The 17,764-nt window shown below is 42.8% G+C and overlaps 1 protein-coding gene across 2 annotated transcripts in view; it reads left to right on the top strand.

Annotated features, from left to right (window-relative positions):
* The window catches only part of c2cd3 (C2 domain containing 3 centriole elongation regulator), a 133,194-nt gene that overhangs the window by 47,903 nt on the left and 67,527 nt on the right, over positions 1-17,764 (top strand). For both annotated transcript variants that reach the window (XM_048532594.2, XM_048532593.2), the window contains exons 15-18: positions 1,762-1,913; positions 8,163-8,406; positions 12,946-13,123; positions 17,063-17,246. In XM_048532594.2, coding sequence (XP_048388551.2) covers positions 1,762-1,913; positions 8,163-8,406; positions 12,946-13,123; positions 17,063-17,246 — 758 coding nt within the window. The remainder of the gene's footprint in view (positions 1-1,761; positions 1,914-8,162; positions 8,407-12,945; positions 13,124-17,062; positions 17,247-17,764) is intronic.

The following is a 17,764-nucleotide window of genomic DNA, read 5'->3' as shown; positions in this document are numbered from 1 at the left end:
TATGTTTGTTGATTGCATTATGAGTTGAGAAGCACGTCTCTAGGATTTCCCGGGCATGTCTGTGTTTGGCCAAATGTGTCTATGTTTGGCCGTGCATGTCTGTTTGATCAGACACTTCTTAAACTGCCAGGCATAAATTGTAATTGTTATTAAATGAGAAAAAAACACATCTTGACTTTTTGGCTAGTTGCTGTATTTTGCAAGGTTATTGTGCCTGTTCTTTTTCTCCCCCCGGTCCGAGTGACCTTTGACCCAACCAAACCAATTTAACCTGCCCTAAACCGCCTAACCCAAAAATTGACAAGATCCAAAATCTAGTTGAGGTATCCCGAGGTCACTGGTTTTGTGACTGCATATGTGAAATTGAGAGAGAAGTACATTTGCAAAGGATAAAAGAAGTAAAGGATGTAACTATGATTTCAGCAATGCTAGGTACTTTTTAAATTTTAGCAACTTGAAGCACAAAATCACAAATTAGTTGATTTAACCAAACATTGATTTGGCCAAACATAGACACGCATGAGACTTCCTAGAGACATGGTTCTCAAGCTAAAATGCAATCCACAAACATTATTCAATTGGACTCCATATACAAACCCGTACAGAACAAAGCTGGAAAGGACACTATTCACCATAACAGACCGGACAGTATAAACCCCATGCGGAGTAAAACAGCATTGCTTCATTGGAGGCCACACTGATGATGTTACCTAGTGTGGTGAACAAAAGCAAGCCAGCTCGGCAAACAAGTCAACAACCTCACCTGCAACCTGAGCTACGAATCTTTGCTAAAACCTTGAACATTGTCTGATTGCTGTAAACCAACGTAAAACAAGTCATTTAACTATTTTATGTGATATATTTATTTTAAATTAGAATTTGTTCATTTTCAGTTACTGTGTAGAACAATCATCATACAATCATCATCTTTTATCTGCACACCTGAAAATCGAAAAGACCCAGATGCTGAAAGTTTTTTCGAAAACAGACCTGTAGGCATGCTGAGTTTGGGCCCTTCAGAAAAAAGCTTCACTTGGCCCAAACTCAGCATTGTCTACAGGTCTGTCTGGGTCTGCTCGGGCTGAGGGCCCGAATGGACCTACACACTTCTATCAATAAGATTTGTGTCTGCGTTTAGTGTATTCCTACCTTTTCAGTATTTTTAAAAAATTTATTCTACACCTTTAGCTCACTGGTACATTGGATATGACTTTTTCCCAGTTTGACCCAGTAGTTAGAAAGGACTAGATTATTTACACGCTCATGTCCATGTCTGATTTTTGCAAGCAAAAGAAGTGTTTGTTTGAAGCAGTCAAGAGTCTAACAAACCTATGCAAATTGATGCCCTGTTGCGTCGGCAGGATTTATGGCAGTTTAAACCAGGCTATGATGGGCAATTGAAACAGAGAAGCTGAAACAGCTCTTCAGCTGTAGACAGAAAGAGGCTTGAAGGAAGAGATGCTCCCAACTGGTGTGAGTCTGCTGCTGATATATATTTCTATAAATTACAGGTCAGATATCCTTTATCCTCAGTTGGCTCTGAGGTTTCTGGATAAAGGATATCTGACCTGTAATTTACAGAAATATAAACTTGCAGCAGTTAATTATCATTTAAATGTGAAGAGTGTAATAAGTAAAAATTAGGCCATGAAATTTAATTGACCAACCCAACCTGAACTAAATTTCATTATTGATTAATTCCTTTCCACAACAGTTTAAAGTATTTGATACGCTAAGATTTTTGCCTTTTTTTTAAATCAGGTAACTCCAATCACACTGACTCCCAGATTATTGGAGAGGATGAAGAATAACATGATGATTATAGAGGTCTGGAATAAAATTATCAACACAGGACAGGAGAAGCTCCTTGGCCTTGTGAAGCTCCCTCTCCATCAGTTTTATATATCTTTTAGGTAAATAATGAAGAGCACATGAAATGGTATTTATGTTAAAATGTATCACGTGGTGTGATGTTAATTAGATGTATTGAAAATTTCAGCTACACACCGCTGGTTTCTGAAGCATTCCAGTACCTGCTAAACATCCTATAAAATTATTGTAAGCCAGAAATGTATTTACTTCCACATTTGTAAAAGCCAAACAGTTCGCATGCAATATCCCCTATGATTGACTTGCCTTGAGGTACCTTAGACCACTGCATTGACGAAAGCCCGGCCTACATTGGGCCTGTAAAAAGAGAGGCTCTTAAGGAACCTGGTTGCAACTTATCAGGTAGTGTGGTTAAATTTTAAGATTGTATAAACCTGGGTGGGAGCTTGCAAGAAGGAGTGGACAAAGTGACACAGTTGTCAAAAATTGTGTCCTTCTGCTGGCCAGTACTTTATCCTATACCATATCCAGCAACCTTCTTTGCCACGTTACCCGACTCCATCTTTCACTGCAGCCTGAACCAACTATCCTGCCTTCATAGCCATGGATTACACCTTCCTACCAATTCCCCTACATCATCTGTTTGAAGACATCTGCCTTTTGCTGTTTGGGATTCAATGGCATAATAATGAGAGCTAAAATGCTCTTCCATTGTTGTAATTGATTATTCAAAATCCAAGCTTCAATATGTGCAACATTTTGTTTTACATTTGTACGCATAACAAATTTAATTACCAGGAGTAAATTTAAGGGTGACATATGTGGTGGATGATATACATCAAAAGTTAGAAGTTGGTTAGATGGATCCAACATATTTGTTAGTCAAAGTTTTAATCCAACTCTTATTTCACAGTATCCAACACGCGGATTACTTGTTACCCAGATACATGAATACATAGATAATGAAATGTGAGGCTGGATGAACACAGCAGGCCCAGCAGCATCTCAGGAGTTCAAAAGCTGACGTTTCGGGCCTAGACCCTTCATCAGAGAGGGGGATGGGGTGAGAGTTCTGGAATAAATAGGGAGAGAGGGGGAGGCGGACCCAAGATGGAGAGAAAAGAAGATAGGTGGAGAGGAGAGTATAGGTGGGGAAGTAGGGAGGGGATAGGTCAGTCCAGGGAAGACGGACAGGTCATGGAGGTGGGATGAGGTTAGTAGGTAGGAGATGGAGGTGCAGCTTGGGGTGGGAGGAAGGGATGGGTGAGAGGAAGAACAGGTTATGGAGGCAGAGACAGGTTGGACTGGTTTTGGGATGCAGTGGGTGGAGGGGAAGAGCTGGGCTGGTTGTGTGGTGCAGTGGGGGGAGGGGAAGAACTGGGCTGGTTTTGGGATGCGGTGAGGGAAGGGGAGATTTTGAAGCTGGTGAAGTCCATATTGATACCATTGGGCTGCAGGGTTCCCAAGCGGAATATGTGTTGCTGTTCCTGCAACCTTCGGGTGGCATCATTGTGGCACTGCAGGAGGCCCATGATGGACATGTCGTCTAAAGAATGGGAGGGGGAGTTGAAATGGTTTGCGACTGGGAGGTGCAGTTGTTTATTGCGAACCAAGCGGAGGTGTTCTGCAAAGCGGTCCCCAAGCCTCCGCTTGGTTTCCCCAATATAGAGGAAGCCACACTGGGTACAGTGAATGCAGTATACCACATTGGCAGATGTGCAGGTGAACCTCTGCTTAATGTGGAAAGTCATCTTGGGGCCTGGGATAGGGGTGAGGGAGGAGGTGTGGGGGCAAGTGTAGCATTTCCTGAGGTTGCAGGGGAAGGTGCCGGGTGTGGTGGGGTTGGAGGGCACTGTGGAGCGAACAAGGGAACAATGGCCTCAAGGCCCTCCGCTTCTTCCTGTCCCGCAGGCCCGACCAGTCCCCCTCCACCGACACCCTCATCCGCCTAGCCGAACTCGTCCTCACCCTCAATAACTTCTCTTTCGATTCCTCCCACTTCCTACAGACTAAGGGGGTGGCCATGGGCACGCGCATGGGCCCCAGCTATGCCTGCCTCTTTGTAGGTTACGTGGAACATTCCCTCTTCCACACCTACACAGTCCCCAAACCCCACCTCTTCCTCTGTTACATTGACTGTATCGGCGCCGCCTCTTGCTCCCCAGAGGAGCTCGAACAGTTCATCCACTTCACCAAAACCTTCCACCCCAACCTTCAGTTCACCTGGGCCATCTCCAGCACATCCCTCACCTTCCTGGAGCCTCCTTGACCTCCTTGACCTGTCTGTCTTCCCTGGACTGACCTATCCCCTCCCCACCTATACTCTCCTCTCCACCTATCTTCCTCAGTCTTCATCTCAGGCAACCAGCTTGTAACTGATCGCCATTTCAAGCCCACCGACTCCCACAGCTACCTAGAATACACCTCCTCGCACCCACCCTGCTGCAAAAATTCCATCCCCTATTCCTAATTCCTCCGCCGCATCTGATGCCACTATGAGGCATTCCGCTCCCGCATATCCCAGATGTCCAAGTTCTTCAAGGACCGCAACTTTCCCCCCACAGTGGTCAAGAACGCCCTTGACCGCGTCTCCCGCATTTTCCGCAACACATCCCTCACACCCTGCCCCCGCCACAACCGCCCAAAGAGGATCCCCCTCATTCTCACACACCACCCCACCAACTTCCGGATACAATGCATCATCCTCCGACACTTCCGCCATCTACAATCCGACCCCACCACCCAAGACATTTTTCCATCCCCACCCCTGTCTGCTTTCCTGAGAGACCACTCCCTCCGTGACTCCCTTGTTCGCTCCACACTGCCCTCCAACCCCACCACACCCGGCACCTTCCCTGCAACCGCAGGAAATGCTACACTTGTCCCCACACCACCTCCCTCACCCCGATCCCAGGCCCCAAGATGACTTTCCACATTAAGCAGAGGTTCACCTGCACATCTGCCAGTATGGTATACTGCATCCACTGTACCCGGTGTGGCTTCCTGTACATTGGGGAAACCAAGCGGAGGCTTGGGAACCGCTTTGCAGAACACCTCCGCTTGGTTCGCAATAAACAACTGCACCTCCCAGTGGCAAACCATTTCCACTCCCCCTCCCATTCTTTAGATGACATGTCCATCATGGGCCTCCTGCAGTGCCACAATGATGCCACCCGAAGGTTGCAGGAACAGCAACTCATATTCCGCTTGGGAACCCTGCAGCCCAATGGTATCAATGTGGACTTCACCAACTTCAAAATCTCCCCTTCCCTCACCGCATCCCAAAACCAGCCCAGTTCGTCCCCTCCCCCGACTGCACCACACAACCAGCCCAGCTCTTCCCCTCCACCCACTGCATCCCAAAACCAGTCCAACCTGTCTCTGCCTCCCTAACCTGTTCTGCCTCTCACCCATCCCTTCCTCCCACCCAAGCCGCACCTCCATCTCCTACCTCCTAACCTCATCCCACCTCCATGACCTGTCCGTCTTCCCTGGACTGACCTATCCCCTCCCCACCTATACTCTCCTCTCCACCTATCTTCTTTTCTCTCCATCTTCGGTCCGCCTCCCCCTCTCTCCCTATTTATTCCAGAACCCTCACCCCATTCCCCTCTCTGATGAAGGGTCTAGGCCCGAAACATCAGCTTTTGTGCTCCTAAGATGCTCCTGGGCCTGCTGTGTTCATCCAGCCTCACATTTCATTATCTTGGATTCTCCAGCATCTGCAGTTCCCATTATCACTGATACATGAATACATACATACATTTTTTACCCAATTATCCCTAACTTAATGTGCCACCACTACCTGCACCAAAGTTATATTTAGTTTTAGGCATCCCTGTTTGACCCTAATGCCCTAATAATCAATACCTAAACTTCAACCAAAACCTTCTTTTCAATTAAGTGAACTATGGAAAATGCAGCAATGTGGTGTTTTCAGGCTTCCAAAAACCACTTACTGAAGGCTACTAGTTAATCTCAAAGTGGAGAATCAGTTTGAAATTTGGATTGTTGAAGAAACTAATTCTGCTTCAAAACACAATTGGTACAAATCATAAGTTTGCATTGGAGAACTTAATCTTCATGGGTAAAACTCTGCACTTGTATTTCTTAGTGAATGAATACTTCGTAAGTTTTCAGACTAAACTTATGTTTGAATGATTAATTTCACGAGTAAGCCATGAACATAATTTAAATTGTCAAATAAGATAGCAGCTAAGTGCTTGAAAGCATTGAGACTTTTAATGTCCTGCTGTGTCCTCAATAAATGGATTTCAGTGTCTCCTTACAACAGATACCAAGCTAACTGGCCTATGGTATTTTGTTTGCTGTCTCTCCCCTCTCTCGAATAGAAGATAAAGAAAAGCACTTCTTTTTCCAAATTCACATACGTTCAGAAGACTTCTGTTTTCTGATTATTATACTGTATCCAAATTTGTGACTTAGTCTATTCCACAATGAACATAATGTAATTGATTTTAAATATGGAGTTTAGGTATTATTTGTTTTTGCAAATTATCTTCACAAAATTTGACCAGGATTTTAACTTCCACGTTGGGTAGTATGAGTTGGCAGATTCCCCACCTCAGATTATAGGGGTAGAATCTTCATATGGGAGCTTGGCATGAGATGGAGTCAGGCTCACCAGTTCCTGGATGCAGATCAGACACAGCCAAATTTAATGGTGGACTGTCCAGCAATTACTTCTCAGTTCTGAGGGAATTTGTCCCATGATTCTATTAAACATTAGACCTTTACCATGATCTTCTCATATTATGCATGCCAGCTTCATGCCACCCATGCCTCCCCAGGACACTCATGGACCCTTAGAGCCTTGTGCCATTTTAATGCCAACCCATCACCACATTTTCCCCTTGAACCCTTCATGCCAACAGATCATGTTTCTTCAATGGGTAGACACATTTCAGATGAAATAAAGTTCTAAATACCTATTATATCCTTCATTAAATAATGAAAGCTCCCATGCATGAAAGCCCATATAGATTATTTGAAGTCCTACAAGTACTATGCCTTAGAAAAATATGTAGTTATATTCATGGCCGCACACTAAAGACAACTGATCCTTTAAATAATCAATGAGCTGTCAATCAAACTGTTAACTTATAACTACCTACTATAGTAATCAAAGGTTGTGGAAAGCAACTAACTATTATTAATGATATGATGGTAGCTCTTCGGGTCTTGTCAACAGACAGCTGCTTGTAGATTTTTTTTCAACATGATAATTTTATTAAAGAGCAACAAATTTAAATAACTGACACATACTTTCTTTGATTTCTACAAGTTTGGGGATTCAAATAATTTGACTGATTGACAGTTTTGCAGTTCTTAACAACCCTTCAAGAGCATTCGCAACAACTCTAAAGAGTTGTAACACCCAGATGTAGGGTTAAAGATCAATGGGATGTCTGTTGGAACTCAGTGGTAAGCTCAAATATCCCAGCCGACTTCAAATTTCCCACAAATCCTATCACCTTTACCCACCGGTAAAATCCGGTAAGGATCTATCTGAAACGCGCTGGACTTCCAGGCCCAAAAGGTCATCTGCTTTTTGGGAATCTCCATGACTTCATGAAAGTCCAGGTCTTTATGCCACTCTGATAATGTGTTGAAGCATTTTAGTTTTCAGCTCCGATTTCTGACTTGGGAGGAAGGTTTTAATTTTCATCCAGTGTCATTGATTCTTCATGTCTCATTGAAGTATAGAAATGTTAGTACATTCTTCAGAAATCACACAACCTGGTAATTTTTTTTTGCATAAAAATAAAAATCTTTGTGGCATAAATATACAGTACATATGAAACGATTGGAGTGAAATTTGGGAGCAACTATTTAGCCTTCCCATTATTGAGGGAGTACGCTCTTCTGGCAAGCACATAGAATTTACCATAATCTAGTAGAATGTAGGTTTTGTATTTGTTATTCATGTAGCGAATTCCCAGTCTGAGTAAAAGAAATAGCAAATATGTTCTAGGTGTTAACGTGAAAATTGGAAAATAGCTATGAGCCATAGGTAGAAGGAATTCACAATTACTGAAAACAAAATTTAATGTTATTAAAATATTTGACATATTTGATGTAATTTGTTCATATTTGGAGTTTAATGGAAACAAGTGATTACTTTCTTAGGTAGTTCCTTGACCACACATTGACTATCTGGTTAATTTGATGTTTCAAAGCTGCCAAGTTTTTTTTGTTATTTCGGTGTGGTATATTAAGGCTAATGACAGGTTTGGAAATATGTAATTGATGGAAGCTGTGGGTGCTTTCTATTTGATGATCATTGAATATTTTTTATTTCATAAATCAAGGGATCCCAAGATTTCACAATTACTGCTCCAAGCTCAATATCCTGTGGTTGCTGTGGACAGCTACATGCCAATGATGGATGTTTTCACAGGCAGCCAAAAGGGCAACCTTCGTGTTTTACTGGCAATGGGAGAAGCAGACCAAATAGCAGCACTTCAGAAATTGAAAAATGATGAGGGAATGTCACTTGCTGATTTCCAGCAGATGCCTCATTTTCTGGATCAAGTGCTTTCAGTTCCTTCAAAGGTTTGATGATCATAATATTAGATGTGTATTGTAATGTGGTCAAAGTGCACATGTCCACGTGAGCTTATTTACTCCAAAAATCAAATCAACATTTGATGCATGTGAATTTGTGCCAGTCTCTAAAACCTCTCGTCAGAATTCAGCTATTACATTCATAGTCTCTGACCTGTAACTATGGAGCCAAAGTGTAGTTAACACCATGAAAGTTAGTGTGAAGAGATCCATTTATTTGTGAGTCATTTTGCCATGTTATGTACGGAACACTGATTGCCACCGACTCATTTTTTATTTTGGGAGAAAGTGTTTGTTGTTCTTTCTCATTTCACATGTCAGTTTTACTGTTATGTGTATAAAATGTTTAGGGAGTTAGCAAAAACCCATGACTGCCCTTTAAATTGTTTCACGTAAGTGGATGCAGTATATAACATTGACAGATGTGCAGGTGAATATCTGTTTGATGTGAAAAGTCTTCCTAGAGCCTGGGATCGGGGTGAGGGGGTAGGTATAGGAGCAGGTGTAGCACTTGCTTCGGTTGCAGGGAAAAGTGCCAGGGGTGGTGAGGATCGAGGGGAGTGTGGAGCGGACGAGGGAGTCACGGAGAGTGGTCCCTCCGGAAAGCACATAAGGATGGGGAGGGAAAAATGTCTTTGGTGGTAGGGTCAGATTGCAGATGGCAGAAATGTTGGAGGATGATGCGTTGGATTTGGAGGTTGGTCGGGTGGTACATGAGGACAAGGGGGAGTCTGTTTTGGTTATTATTGCGAATAGAGGATGTGAGGGATGTGTCGCGGGAAATGCGGGAGATACGGTTGAGGGCATTTTTGATCACTGGAGGGGGAGTTGCCATTTTTGAAAAAAGAGGACATCTGGGATGTTCGGGAGTGGAATTCCTCATCTCGGGAGCAGATGTGGTGGAGGTGAAGGAATTAGGACTAGGGGATGGCAAGTTTACAGGAGGTTGGGTGAGAGGAGGAATATTCCAGGTAGTTGTGTGAGTCGGTAGGTTTAAAATGGATATCAGTTTTCAGGTGGATGCCAGGTCCTAGGAAGACTTTTCACATCAAACAGCTATTCACCTGCACATCTGTCAATGTTATATACTGCATCCATTGTTCCCGCTGTGGCCCCCTCTACATCGGGGAAACCAAACGGAGGCTTGGGGACCGCTTTGCGGAACACCTACGCTTTGTTCGCAACAAACAACTACACCTCCCAGTCACAAAGCATTTCAATTCCCCCGCCAGCTCCTTGGACGACATGTCCAACCTGGGCCTCCTGCATTGCCACAGTGATGCCACCTGAAAGATTCAGGAACAGCATTTCATATTTCGCTTGGGAACTCTGCAGCCCAAGGGTATCAATGTGGACTTCACAAGCTTCAAAATCTCCCCTCCCCCAACCGCATGCCAAAACCAGCCCAACTAATCCCCGCTCCCTAACCATTCCTCCCACCTCATGCTCCACCCCCATCTCCTACCCACTAACCTCATCCCACCCCCCTGACTTGTTGGTCCTCCCTGGACTGACCTATCCCCCCACTAACTCCCCACCTACATTCACCCTCACTGGCTTTAACCCCGCCTCTCTGACCTGTCTGTCTCCTCTCACCCTATCTTCTCTTCTATCCACCTCCCTCTGTCTCCCTATTTATTCCAGAATCCCCTTGCCCTCCCCCATTTCTGAAGAAGGGTCTCCACCCAAAACATCAAGTTTTCCTGCTTCTCTGATGCTGTGTTCATCCAGCTTCACACCATGTTATCTCAGATTCTCCAGCATTGGCAGTTTCTACTATCTCTGTAACAATATTCCAGGTGTCATCTAGCCAGGGTTTTATAGAGCTGCAGCATAACCTTGCAGCTCTTAAACTCAATTCCCCTGCCAATGAAACCTAACACACCATACACCTTCTTAACAACCCTATCAACTTGGGTGACAACTTTGAGGGATCTGTGGACGTGGACTGCAAGATCCCTCTGTTCTTTCACACTGCCAAGAATCCTATCATTAACCTAGTGTTCTGCATTCAAATATGACCTTCTAAAATGAATCCCTTGACACTTTTCTGGGTTGAATTCTATCTACCACTTGTTTGCCCAGCTCTGCATCCTGTCAGTGTCACGTTGCAACCTACAACAGCCCTCCGCACTATCTGCAACTCCACCAACCTTCGTGTCATTGTCAAACTTACCAACCCACCCTTCCACTTCCTCATCCTCATTTACAAGACCATAAGACATAGGAGTGGAAGTAAGGCCATTTGGCCCATTGAGTCCACTCCGCCATTTAAAGCATGGATGATGGGCATTTCAACTCCACTTCCCTGCACTCTCCCCGTAGCCCTTGATTCCTTGTGAGATCAAGGATTTGTCGATCTCTGTCTTCAAGGCATCTAACGTCCCGGCCTCCACTGCACTCTGTGGCAATGAATTCGACAAGCCCACCACTCTCTGGCTGAAGAAATGTCTCCTGATTTCTGTTTTAAATTTACCCCCTCTAATTCTAAGGCTGTGTCCACAGGTCCCATTCTCCCTGCCTAACAGAAACAACTTCCCAGCGTCCACCCTTTCTAAGCCATACATTATCTTGTAAGTTTCTATTAGATCTTCCCCTCAACCTTCTAAACTCTAATGAATACAGTCCCAGGATCCTTAGCTGTTGATCATACGTTAAACCTCGCATTCCAGGGATCATCCATGTGAATCTCCGCTGGACACGCTCCTTCCTGAGATGTGGGGCCCAAAATTGGACACAGTATTCTAAATGGGGCCTAACTAGACCTTTACAAAGTCTCAGAAGCACATAACTGCTTCTATATTCCACCCCTCTTGAGATAAACGACAACATTATATTCGCTTTCTTAATCACGGACTCTACCTGCAAGTTAACTTTTAGAGAATCCTGGACCAACACTCCCAGATCCCTTTGTACTTCTGTTTTACGAATTTTCTCACCGTTTAGAAAATAGTCCATGCCTGTATTCTTTTTTCCAAAGTGCAAAACCTCGCATTTACTCAGGTTGAATTTCATCAGCCATTTCCTGGACCACTGTCCTAAACTGTCTAAATTTTTCTGCAGCTTCCCCACCTCCTCACTACTACCTGCCTGTCCACCTATCTTCGTATCATCAGCAAACTTTGCCAGAATGTCCCCAGTCCCTTCATCCAGATCATTAATATATAAGGTGAACAGCTGCGGCCCCAACACTGAACCCTGCGGGACACCACTCATCACTGGTTGCCATTCCGAAAAAGAGCCTTTTCTCCAACTCTCTGCCTTCTGTCAGACAGCCAATTCTCAATCCAAGCCAGTAGCTCACCTCGAACACCATGAGCCCTCACCTTGCTCAGCAGCCTCCCGTGAGGCACCTTATCAAAGGCCTTTTGGAAGTCTATATAGATAACATCTACTGGGTTTCCCTGGTCTAACATACATGCTACCTCTTCAAAGAATTCTAACAGGTTCGTCAGGCACGACCTCCCCTTACTAAATCCATGCTGACTTGTTCTAATCTGACCCTGCACTTCCAGGAATTTAGAAATCTCATCCTTGACAATGGATTCTAGAATTTTACCAAGAACCGAGGTTAGGCTAATTGGCCTATAATTTTCCATCTTTTGCCTTGATCCTTTCTTAAACATGGGGTTACAACAGCAATTTTCCAATCATCTGGCACTTTCCCTGACTCCAGTGACTTTTGAAAGATACGACCACTATTTCCTCAGCCTCCTCCCTCAGAACTCTAGGATGTAGCCCATCGGGGCCAGGAGATTTATCAATTTTCAGACCTTTTAGCTTTTCTAGCACTTTCTCTTTTGTAATGCCTACCATACTCAACTCTGTCCCCTGACTCTCCCTAATTTTTGGCATACTACTCATGTCTTCCACTGTGAAGACTGATGCAAAGTACTTATTAAGTTCTTCAGCTGTTTCCTCATCTCCCATCACTAGCCTTCCAGCATCAAGTTGGAGTGGCCCAATGTCGTCTTTTGCCTCTTGTTTGTCTCTTTTATGTATTGAAAGAAGCTTTTACTATCATTTCTAATATTACTAGTTGGCCTACCTTCATATTTGATCCTCTCCTTCCTTATTTCTCTCTTTGTTATCCTCTGTTTGTTTTTGTAGCCTTCCCAATCTTCTAATTTCCCAGTGCTCTTGGCCACTTTATAGGCTGTCTCTTTTTCTTTGATACATTTCCTGACTTCCTTAGTCAGCCATGGCTGTCTAATCCCACCCCGGATAGTCTTTCTTTTCTTTAGGATGAAAAGATCACAAAGAGCAGAGGTCCCAGAACAGATCCCTGTGGAACACCACTGGTCACTTAGCTTCAGGCTAAATACTTTCCACACACTACCACCCTCTGTCTTCTATTGGACAGCCAATTCTGTGTCCAGACAGAAAAATTTACATGAATCTAATGCATCCTTACTTTCTGAATGAAAAAGTTAAAACACTTGAAATAGTTTTAATTTGATAAAAGTGTACAAAGCTTTTTAAAGATTTAAAACTATAATCACATCATACTAACATATACTTTTTCAGTTGGACAGAAGGGAGACAAAACGACTGATAGAACATATGTTTGAAATAAATGTGGTGCAGCTTAAAGGATTGACTCCTTTGCAATCCACTGTTTGGGGAGAAGCAGACTGCTATATACAATACTATTTCCCAACTCAAGATGTAAATGCCATACCTGAGAGAGTACCGTTTGGAAATAGTAAGTAATTTTGTATTCCAAGATGCTTATGTCCAATTTGGATGTCGTATAGTACGATTAACGTTTTATAGCTCGTAAGAATAAATTGTAAATTTGGGGAAGAAATTGTGTAAATAGAAAAAACGCTGGAACTTCCCAAAATTGTAAAACAAATGATCAAAGATGTGTACTAGAAGGGAGCTTATCAACAGTTCATTAAAAATTTACTGTACCAGAAAAATTGATTTTTCAACCGAATTGGGATACCATTCCTGTGCCATTACCCTGGAAATTCCAAGGATTATGCTTGAGCATTTTTCCACATCCATGTGCTACTCCACTATTTGCAGAAGTGAGTTTTGGGTTTTCCAGGCTCCCACACTTTGTCTGTCCAAGACCCCTCCCACATCTCCACTAGCTCGCTAGGTTTGTATTGTTATTCTATTTATTTTCGGCCTTACAATAGCTGTTACTTGAGTTAAGCACTATGAAGACTGAAGTCTCACTATTTGAGACTTCTTCATAAGCAACTGTTTAGCCTCTTGTGAAGGTGTACACTCTTCAGGCAAGCACATAGAATTTACTTTGCAATGACAGGATGTAGGTTTTTGCTGTTTGTTATTCATGTCATGAGTTCTCAGTTTGCATAAAAGGCATATCAAATTACTTGAAAATAGGAAAATAGCCTTGGAGGCAGAAGGAACTTAGGATAACTGAAAAAAAAATTAAATGTAATTAAACTTTTTGACATAATTGATGTAATTAATTCCTTGTTTGGGCTTTAAGAGAAATGATTAGGTTCTTGTCTTAACATTGTACTTGTTGGTTAGTTTGATGTGTAAAAGCTTCCAAATTTTGTTTTAATTACAGAATTGTCTGGAACCTTGACATTAATTCTATCTCCTCTTTGGCTATTATCTCATATCCCTTCTGACTTTAAATCCCGCTAGTTGTCACTCCTTTCTTTGCTGACCTGTGTTGGCTTCTGGTCCCCATGCCTCATAATTTAATGTACACGTGCTTTTATTTAAGTCCTTTTTAAGCTTTGTTCCTCATGTTTGTAGCCTTTTCTCAATTCGCTCACAGGATGAGGACATTGCCCTTCCGTAATTATCCAGAGGCCACTTTAAGATTGCAGTAGGTCTAGAATCACAGGGAAGCCAGATCAGATAAGGATGGCTGTTTCCTTCCCTAAAGGACATCAGTGAACTAGATGGGTTATTCTGACATTCGGTAATGGATTCATGGTCACTATTGGACTCTTTTTTTTCCAGGGTATTATCTGGGTCTCTAGATTAATCGTTGAACAATAATATCAGTAGGCCATTGCCTCCCCAAGTTTGCCAGTCATACATTTCAGTAGATTAACTCCTTATAGAACATTACAGCACAGTACAGGCCCTTCGGCTCTCGATGTTGTGCTGACCTGTCATACCGATCTCAAGCCCATCTAACCTACACTATTCCATGTATGTCCATATGCTTATCCAATGATAACTTAAATGTACCTAAAGTTGGCGAATCTACTACCGTTGCAGGCAAAGCGTTCCATTCCCTTACTACTCTGAGTAAAGAAACCACCTCTGACATCTTTCCTATATCTTTCACCCCTCAATTTAAAGCTACGCCCCCTCGTGCTCACAGTCACCATCCTAGGAAAAAGGCTCTCCCTATCCACCCTATCTAACCCTCTGATTATTTTATATGTTTCAATTAAGTCACCTCTCAACCTTCTTCTCTCTAATGAAAACAGCCTCAAGTCCCTCAGCCTTTCCTCGTAAGACCTTCCCTCCATACCAGGCAACATCCTAGTAAATCTCCTCTGCACCCTTCAAAAGCTTCCAAATCCTTCTTATAATGCGGTGACCAGAACTGTACACAATACTCCAAGTGCAGCCGCACCAGAGTTTTGTACAGCTTCACCATAACCACTTGGTTCCAGAACTCGATCCCTCTATTAATAAAAGCTAAAACACTGTTTGCCTTCTTAACAGCTCTGTCAACCTGGGTGGCAACTTTCAAGGATCTGTGTACATGAACACCGAGATATCTCTGCTCACCCACACTACTAAGAATCTTACCATTAGCCCAGTACTTTGCCTTCCGATTACTCCTACCAAAGTGCATCACCTCACATTTGTCTGCATTGAACTCCATTTGCCACCTCTCAGCCCAGCTCTGCAGCTTATCTATGTCTCTCTGCAACCTACAGCATCCTTCGTCACTATCCACAACTCCACGAACCTTAGTATCGTCTGCAAATTTACTAACCCATCCTTCTACGCCCTCATCCAGGTCATTTATAAAAATGACACAGCAGTGGACCCAACACGGACCCTTGCGGTACACCACTAGTAACTGGTCTCCAGGATGAACATTTCCCATCAACTACCACCCTCTGTCTTCTTTCAGCAAGCCAATTTCCAATCCAAACTGCTATATCTCCCACAATTCCATTCCTCCGCATTTTGTACAATAGCCTACTGTGGGGAACCTTATCAAACGCCTTGCTGAAATCCATATACACCACATCAACCGGTTTACTCTCATCTACCTGTTTAGCCACCTTCTCAAAGAACTCAATAAGGTTTGTGAGGCACGACCTACCCTTCACAAAACCATGCTGACTATCCCTAATCAATTTATTATTTTCGAGATGATTATAAATCCTATCCCTTATAACCTTTTCCAACACTTATGTATTTAACATTGATCTTTTCTACATCCAACCTTGCCGTGTCCCACTGTTGACAACTTTATCTTCAATCACCATGGCCCTCATTGCAAACCCATTTGCCACTTAAGCCTAGATAATAAAGTGTGAAGCTGGATGAACACAGCAGGCCAAACAGCATCTCAGGAGCATAAAAGCTGACGTTTCGGGCCTAGACCCTTCATCAGAGAGCACTTAAGCCTGACTCTTCTCGTGAAAACATCCATGAAACCCACTTCATCGACGAGATGAGGTAATGGCTTTGTGGTATTATCACTAGTCTATTAAGCTAGAGATCCAGGTCATGCTCTGGGGACCCTGGTTTGAATCCCAACACACAGATTATGGAATTTTATTTGAATAAAAACGTGGTATTACAAGTTCAAGTTGTCTATGGAACCATTGTCAATTATTAGAAAAACCCATCTGGTTTACTAATGACCTTAAGAGAAAGAACCTGCTGTTCTTACCTGATCTGGCCCAACATGTGACTCCAGACCTGCACCAATGTGTTTGGCTTTTAACTACCCTCTGGGTAATTAATGATGTGCAATAAAAGCTCACCTGGCCAGGAACACCTGTGAATAAACAAACAAAGCTTCACTTATTTGTCCTCTAGTATCATCTTTGCTTTGGTTTTCTGTCAGATTACAGTTCTGCTTAGCGCCTTGATACTTTTTTGAACATTGAAAGGTTATTTAAATACAAATTGTTATGTGGTGATGGGGTGATCGTCTAAGCAAGAAAGTAGAAGTGAAAACTCTGGAGTGCTTCAACTGTGATCGTGGAAATTGCAGATTTCTGAGCAGGTCAGATGAGATCAGACAAGCAATTTATCTCTTCTCTGCTTAATAGCCCTTTAGATAGTCTGGAAGATCACTCAGTTGAATCAAATACTGAGGTAGCAAGAAAGCCCACTACCACCCTTTTGGAGCAACTTTGGAGGCCCAGCAGATATTTTCCTTTCCAACAGTGCCCAAATCTTTAGAAATTATATTAAATAAAATGTTGCTTTTTTTAATGTCATCAGCTATAGATTCATTATGCGTAACTTATAAATTTAAATTGTCTTGTGGAAATGTTTTCATTACTAAGTTCTTTAATACTTGTGCCAGATGTTCTGGAAAATCAACTTCATGCGCCAGCCAACCTCAAATCTGAAACAGGTTCTAGTTTTTAAATACAGTAGTCATTAATTCCTGCACAGTTAAACTAAATAACTTTTTGCACTCATTGTTTTGCTACAGACATCATGTTGAAGCCTTTTCGCACAGCAACCACTTTATGTGTACCAGATCCTCTCTTCAATGACTGCCAAAACCACTCTCTTCTCATCCCACCAGACCTTCCAGTTCAGAAGATACTGCTGAGCACTTGTTCAAAACAAATGTTTGGAGAAGGTGGTGGCATTCAGTTTGAGGTTTGGTGTAGGTAAATGCTGAAATCGTTGAAAAAAATAGACCTTATCTAGCAGAAAAATAGGACGGAGTCCATGTGAGATGTGTCATCAGCTAGATCAAATTTGAAACCATTTTATGCAAAGCATGTATCGGTATTCATCTCTGTGTTCGTTGCTGAAAGGTGATTTGTGGCCAGAAATTTTGGTTTTCAGTCATCAAATCAATTCAAAGAAGGCCAAATTTGAAGTAATAATTACATTTCATAGTTCGAGAGAAAAGGATCCTTATGTTATCCCTCAGGGTCAAGAATGACTTGCTTCTACTCCAGTTTGATGAGCTTCGCATGAACTGATATGTCTGATATGTGATCTGCAGACACTGCAACAAGAGAACTTTGTGGATAACTAGGGCAGTGATTGCTGGGTCCCTTGCTGGGCTATTTGTATCATCGATTGCCATGGGCGAGGTGCCAGAAGACTGGAGGTTGGCTAATGTGTTGCCGTTATTTAAGAAAGGTGGTAAGGCAAAACCAGGGAATTATAGATTGAT

This window comes from Stegostoma tigrinum, chromosome 6 (genome assembly GCF_030684315.1).
Source record: "Stegostoma tigrinum isolate sSteTig4 chromosome 6, sSteTig4.hap1, whole genome shotgun sequence".
Taxonomy (NCBI): Eukaryota; Metazoa; Chordata; class Chondrichthyes; order Orectolobiformes; family Stegostomatidae; genus Stegostoma; species Stegostoma tigrinum.
Note: the sequence above shows the minus strand (reverse complement) of the source record. Positions and strands in the feature narration are given on the sequence as shown.